Source organism: Pocillopora damicornis, chromosome 8 (genome assembly GCF_964200805.1).
Source record: "Pocillopora damicornis chromosome 8, jaPocDami1.2, whole genome shotgun sequence".
Taxonomy (NCBI): domain Eukaryota; kingdom Metazoa; phylum Cnidaria; class Anthozoa; order Scleractinia; family Pocilloporidae; genus Pocillopora; species Pocillopora damicornis.
In genome coordinates this window covers 19,806,672-19,813,226 of record NC_142677.1, presented here as the reverse complement: position 1 = coordinate 19,813,226, position 6,555 = coordinate 19,806,672, and the positions used below count along the sequence as shown (strand labels likewise).

The 6,555-nt window shown below is 38.7% G+C and overlaps 1 protein-coding gene across 2 annotated transcripts; it reads right to left on the bottom strand.

Moving 5' to 3' along the window:
• Positions 1–2,183: 2,183 nt before the first annotated feature.
• LOC149041753 (uncharacterized) lies at positions 2,184–6,223 on the bottom strand. 2 transcript variants are annotated; one of them, XM_089180998.1, is made up of 4 exons: positions 6,126–6,223; positions 5,835–5,938; positions 4,514–4,584; positions 2,184–3,422 (listed from the first exon to the last, which is right to left on the bottom strand). In XM_089180998.1, exon 4 carries the CDS (start codon positions 3,393–3,395, stop codon positions 2,565–2,567), a length of 831 nt encoding a protein of 276 aa, XP_089037124.1. In that variant the 5' UTR covers positions 3,396–3,422; positions 4,514–4,584; positions 5,835–5,938; positions 6,126–6,223; the 3' UTR covers positions 2,184–2,564. The 2 variants fall into 2 exon arrangements, with proteins under 2 accessions (XP_089037124.1, XP_089037125.1); XM_089180999.1 differs by having other exon boundaries at positions 5,888–5,938; positions 6,126–6,213.
• Between the last annotated feature and the right edge of the window lie 332 nt (positions 6,224–6,555).

The following is a 6,555-nucleotide window of genomic DNA, read 5'->3' as shown; positions in this document are numbered from 1 at the left end:
TCTCACTGCTAGTTGATTTCAACCAGGTCAGTCGTTTCGTTAGGTTTTGCGAGTGCCGTGTTTCTTTTGTTTAAGAGTTTTGCTGCCGGACGTAGTTACGCCACAAATTGTAAGTTCGTTTCTATTTCATGTAGCTTGGTCGTTATTCTTGTTGTTATATGTGCACTTAGATATTTGTTTTAATAATTTATTCTCTGTCGAACCACATCTACAAATCTGTACATCTAAATATTCCTCTATCTGGCGAGTAGATTAGATGTGCATTCATTTTGTGGCGTTGAACATGTAGTATTTATTTACGGGGGAGAGTTTCACATGAATGCTCCGTTGTCTCAATAAAATCCTCCGCATCCAGGCCCAGGCGATAGATAATGAGTGGTGCCTTAGTTGTAACTTTTCTTGCAATGGAAAGACTTTCTCCCGATGATTTACGCCATTAGACATCTTTTATAGTCCTATGGCATTATCAGGCGTCATTCTACGTCATTTACTGTCATTACACGCTACTGTCACTACACATTATTCACTGTTATTCCTCATCATTTAACGTCATTCCTCATCATTCATTGTCGTTCACGTCATTCTCGTCGTTCCTCGTCGTTTAACGTCATTCCTCATCATCCATCGTCATTCCCCATCATTTAATGTCTTTACACATCTGTACGGTATCGCATTACATATCATTTACGTCATTTGACATCTTTTATCGGCATTACACATCATAAAGCGTCATTCTATATCATTCACCGTCACCACACGCTCCTTTCTTTGCGCGTGTTACCCCTCGCTCATCTTACCTTTCGTGCTTGCGTTCTCCTTGCTCTCGCCTTGTCCTGGCCTCCGACCCTCCAATTTCCTGATAACCCAAAAGAATGACGCTGTTTTTGTAGGCTAATCAATAATTTTTTTGCAAACGATCAGTGGAAAAGTTTAGGACATTCTCTAGGCATTTAGATTGATATGTAGATGATACGTAAATCTACCCAGACCTTACAAATTTGTAGCAGATCTATAAAAAGATTTGCTAGATCTAATGTAATTTATATAGGCTGAGTAAGTCTTGACATTTTCAAAAACTCTTATTTATATTGCAAGCAAAGGGGAATTTTTTATAAAGAGGGTGGGGGTAGTGGATGGGATCCAGACACTGTCAGGTGTTATTGCCATGTAGAACTTGCTCTGCTATCTGAGTTAGCAAAGCAGGTTTTTGTAGAAGTATACAGAGACAACATCCCGAAACAGAGCAAGCTAGCGAACAGTATTAGTTTCTATGGGACTATAGAACTATGGTTTTCGTTCAAAAAATTAATAATTTTTTGTCAAATATAAGGAACTATTTCCTATTTTACGATTTGTGTTTGAAATACGCTATTGTGAACTACATTTCCGCTTCATGTACAGCCTAATCAAAAGCCGTTTGATCTGTTAGGAGAAGAATGTGTAAGTTCGGTGATCAAAAGAGGAAGTTTTCTTCAATACTGACCAAAATTTGCATACTCTGCGAGAGATGAGACCATTAGAACTCTTTCTTGTTTCACCCTTGTTACCAATAGAAATTTTGACGTCCTTTGTTGGAACGATGGATTGGATTTGATCCTTTTCCCTCTAATTTCCCAGCCTTTTATTGTAGTTTGTTCACTCAAGCTCCCACAACGTTTTTACCCCCTTCGTATCACAGCATTGTGCCTCGCCTCTTTCCAAAACAACTTCTACCTAAAAATTTCATACTTTTGCGGTTACGATCGGCCAAAGCAAAAACAAGATTGATGATATAAAAATTGTAAAGAAATCGTTGCGTAGATTAGAATTTCAATTAAAAAAGATAACTAAACAGAAACTAATAACCCTTGAAGTTTGTTACACAACAACAGAATAAACAGAGAGTTCGAGGAAGAAAGGGCGTATCTTAAGTACCACCCCCTAAGAGAACAATTTGCCGTTCATATGAGTCAACTAATTATAAATTCAGTGCGGAAGATGGAAAGTACAAATGGTATACATTTTAATCTGCTTATAGAAAGAGGTGTTGCACGTGCTAAATTAATAATTAAGACTTATTTTCTTAATCGAGAATTCGACATGAAATTGACCTAAAAAACGAGCCTGAAAAGAACCAAATAGTATGGGAAGTAGCAATTTGCAGGAATTCTGGTACGAGATTAACTTTTTTAAGATCAAATTACTCTCTCATTCATTAAGCAGATAATCTTTATTAAAGTATAGCTTACCTCAGGATAATTGAAATACCTCGCGCAGAGTTTTAATCACCGTAGAATTGTACATTCGTTTTCATGTCGAACTCGCAATTGGCTAATATGCCTCAATCACTAACAGCTTAGTACAAACTTTTGTGGACTTAATGGACTAGTTTCTCTCAGAAAGAAAAGGTAACAATTACTCTACTTACAAAGTAAAACCGACATTGACGTAGAAAATTATCAACTGTTTACAATGTTGTTTAACTGAATGGTTTATACCAATACGTTATTCCATTTATATTCCCAACACCAAAGTAATGAAGCTCTTACAATGCTTCTAAATAAGATGCACTTTAGTTCTATCGTCTAACACATCGCACAACAGCCCAATAGCTGACGCTTTACGACGGGTTTCTTTTTTCGCGGCTTTTGCTTCTTATCTATCATGTGTAGAACCACTACAAGAGCTGCATATGACATGACTATCATTACGTGACTTTTCCAATTATTATAGCCGTCCTTTTCCAGCAGATCATTTTCAATTCCCCAATCCAAACTCATCCTTCCCCCTAGTATAAGTTCGCAACGTGATTGAATGTCCGAGAGATTTTGCGGCTCCCACTCTCCGGAAGGAACTTGACTGTTATTCGTTAATCGGATCAAGTATTGAAGAAACATACAAGTAAATTTATCGATAACACGACAGGCATCTTCTGTTGAGAATGGCGTATCATCATCATGAATAAAGTAGCCCTTCTTATTCAGTTTGATAGCAGGAGTAAGTTTGTGAAATTCCATTCCTAATAGGTTATCGTCGGAAAATAATTTATGTTGATTTTTGTGATAATCACCAGCTAGTTTTTTGTTATACTTATCATCACCCTGTCTCCCTCCAGTATCTTCTATCAATTTCTCTGGGGATGTCTGCTTGTTTGGTAGTATTTCGTCATCGGTGAGTTTATTTAAGGCGATTTTATACCTTTGGTCCAAACCAGGCTTTGATTCATTCTCTCGAATACATACAATTTTCCTTACACGTTCTACAGATATCTCTACACTTCTATCTACGACTACCCTTTCATTTTCAAATATCTTGGAAATTTTGGAGAGAAGAGTTCTTTCAAACTCTTTCGGTTGGAGACCCTTTTTCATTAGAGCGGCCTCAAACCGCGGTAGCTCGGTCCAGGGACTATCCATTATTCCTTCTCAGCGAGCAACGAGGATCTATTGAGAAATAATGATGACAATGATAATAATTATTATACGTACAAAGAGGGTGACTAAATATATCATACAACCTGGTTCACACGTTAGATGCAAATTCACACGTAAATGTAATTGCAAGTGATGTTCACACATCCAACGCAATTGTAAGGAAATTGAGATACGCAAGCGCAGTGGCAGTGTTTTTTTGCAAGATTTCCGACGATGATAAAGCCTTAGCCGAAGAATTTGCCGCAATATATTAAATACTTCTGGTTTTCGTTTATAGAACTTCAAGGGGACAAATTTAGTCTCCAAAACTCGAAAAGTAGAGCTCGAATGATTGAATGTGTTAGGCCAATTTTTTTGAGAAGGGCGACGTCTATGTGTTTTTATTCCACTACTATGACGTTTAACCAAATACGGTCATAAGAACGCGAAAAATATACCTTAGCATTACACTGTAGAGCAGGCCGGGCAAGTATAGGAAGCAACAAAATGGCCTCAATGAAGGATGCCAACTTTGAAGTTGTCTTTCAGGAGGAGTTCTTCTTTTCTATGGGGAAGGTACTGACTAAGAAAATCTTATTGGAAAACCGTCATCGGCGACAACATAAACTCGTCTGTTTAAAGATTTTCTGATATCTGCTCGCCTAAAATGCAGCGAACAAACTTATTTCCCCCCTACGATCGGTGGCAAACTCCTTTCCTTCGTATCGACGAATTGCATGGATCCACTGTCTTCTCCCCATGGGCTACCAAGGAATCTAAAAAACCAAACATTCTCTCCTACAGAAGAATTTCCTCCCTTTTGTTGGCATCCAGGAACATAAAAAGTCGCAGGCATAGCTTACAGAACAGAGAATATACTGAAAACAAACGCATCACTTTTCAAGAGCTGCGTTTTCAAGGCAAAACCCGAGACCCGACTAGCCCCGCTCCACTGAGTAGTCAGCAACGTTTGTATTAGGTTTAATGATTACCAGTATAATGTACTTCAATCAGAATAGCCTAGTTTTGGGGACATCTGTGTATGTGTCATCTGGTAATAGTGGCTATTGTCGCTTGAGCTTCGATTGTTAATTGAACTTTTCTGTCTGCATTTTCCTTACCTTAAAGCTGTAGCAGTATCACGTCCCAGTTGAGTTCGGGAAGTTTAAGCGTGTTCCTGTCAAAAGGTGACCTGAAATTGAAGACTCAACATAATCAGATCATCATTCACCAGAGCTACATCATGACACTTTTCGATGACCAAAACACCCTGATCCAAACTGCATAGATATTCCAGATGCTTAACATGTAGGCCCCCATTCAAACCATGTCTTCTGGTAAACTGTTGTGTGTCAGTGTTTTTTCGTTAATGTGGTGGTTGAATGCGTCGATTTCGTCGTGTCTTGCGGCGGTGTTTCGTCAATGTAGCGTAGTTAGAGCGATATCGATTGTCGGCGAGTCGAAAAGGCGCGTTCCTCGATATTCTGCTTCACAATTTCTGCCACAACAGCAGAAAGCGGAAACCTAACGACTGTACTGTGTAACTGTTCTTAGAGTTTACTGTTGTACTGGAAGTTAGTTGACCTTAGGCAAAGGTTCAGTAAGTCCATGTACTCTGTCGGTAGCGTTAGTGGGTCGGTGGATCGCCAGAGTCGGGAAAAAAACCATATCATACAAGTCAAGACGAGTGTTTGCACGAGAGACGTTACGTAAATCGTGAGGAGTAATGGATTTCCAGTGGAGCTTTTCGGGCTTAAACCACTGTACTGCACAGTTTGATTAGCTGCAGCTTAAGTAGATAATCAAACTGGTCAAAGTCTATTCCTAGCAAGCACTTTGATAAAGCATAAATTGTCATTCAGGTATAAAAGTGCGAGTTATTTTTCGACATAATTCATGACGAGAGACGGTAGAGAAACGATCATTTGATGCATCAAAATAAAAAAAAACTGATGCAAAGCGAAGAAACAATCTGCCCACATATATGTACCTATTTTCTCATGTGCAGTTTCTGGGGTTTCCATCGCACCACTACAATGACTTTTCAGGTAGGCGCATCGAAGCAAAAAAAATGTCAAACGAAACAAATAAAGCAGTAGGAGGAAATTGTATTCGCCTTAATTTAATGTTCTTTTGTTCACGCAGAAACTTTAACCAGCGAGTTTCGACTTTGTGTACTGTCATTAACCCAGTTTTTCTGGCGTGCACTCTTACTTATTGAACGAGGCTCACACTAGTTGGGAGAAAGTGATTTCTCATATGAGTTTAAGTAGCTTATTGTGCCCAATTACTTACGAGAATATATTTCCTCTCGAGCAGTCACTTCCATAATACGGCATTGCAGACTCAAATCTACAATTAGCTGCATGCATGCATGCATAATAAATGTGTGCAGTAATGAAGCACATCAGAGAATGATTAAATGTACAGAAACTCTTCTACCTTTTTAAGAGCCTCGACAAAAAGTCAAACTGATCTGTTCATATTTTCCTTACCTTCACGATGTAGTGATATCACGCTCCTTCAGGTTTCGACGTCCCGTCGAACTAAAGGCAAAGATTGAAAGAACACATGTAAAACGCATCAACATCAAATCATCTTTCACAAGATTTAAATGATAACACTTTGTCATCATGACCAACACCCCTCGCCCCCCACCACCATCGAAACTGCATGGCTGTTACAGAGATGTTCATTATCTTTGAGGGAAAATCTTAGAGAAAAACACCTCACCTTTTCGAAGCTAAGTAATAGTCTAAATTCTCGATTGCACTTTAAATTTACAAGAAAGCAGAATCTGGCACTGCGCATCTTATCTACGCATGTTTTTTTATGCGTGACTGGCGCTGGAACATCAACAATATGCATGGCGGCTTTTGTTCTTTTATAGCCAGAGGCTACCTAACATCATAATAGCACTTACTTGCGGTGGAAGTGTTGCACAAGTATTCAAAGACGTTTGGTCAAGGTTCGGGGCTTCATTGATTAACAATTTTAATCTTTACTTGTCAGTCTATTCATTTTAACCTTTTCATTGTCTAGAACCTTTTCATCCACAGAGGGGCTAGGTGGTCTTGAAAATATTTCCAGTTTCGCTGCTAATAAAGCAAACTATAAGAAAAACTTGTTAAGAACTCCACTTATGTGCTCTCCTGAAGGGATA

Coding starts and splice junctions, on each gene's coding strand:
- LOC149041753 (XM_089180998.1), bottom strand. CDS start 3,395: ATGGATAGTCCCTGGACCGAGCTACCGCGGTTTGAGGCCGCTCTAATG.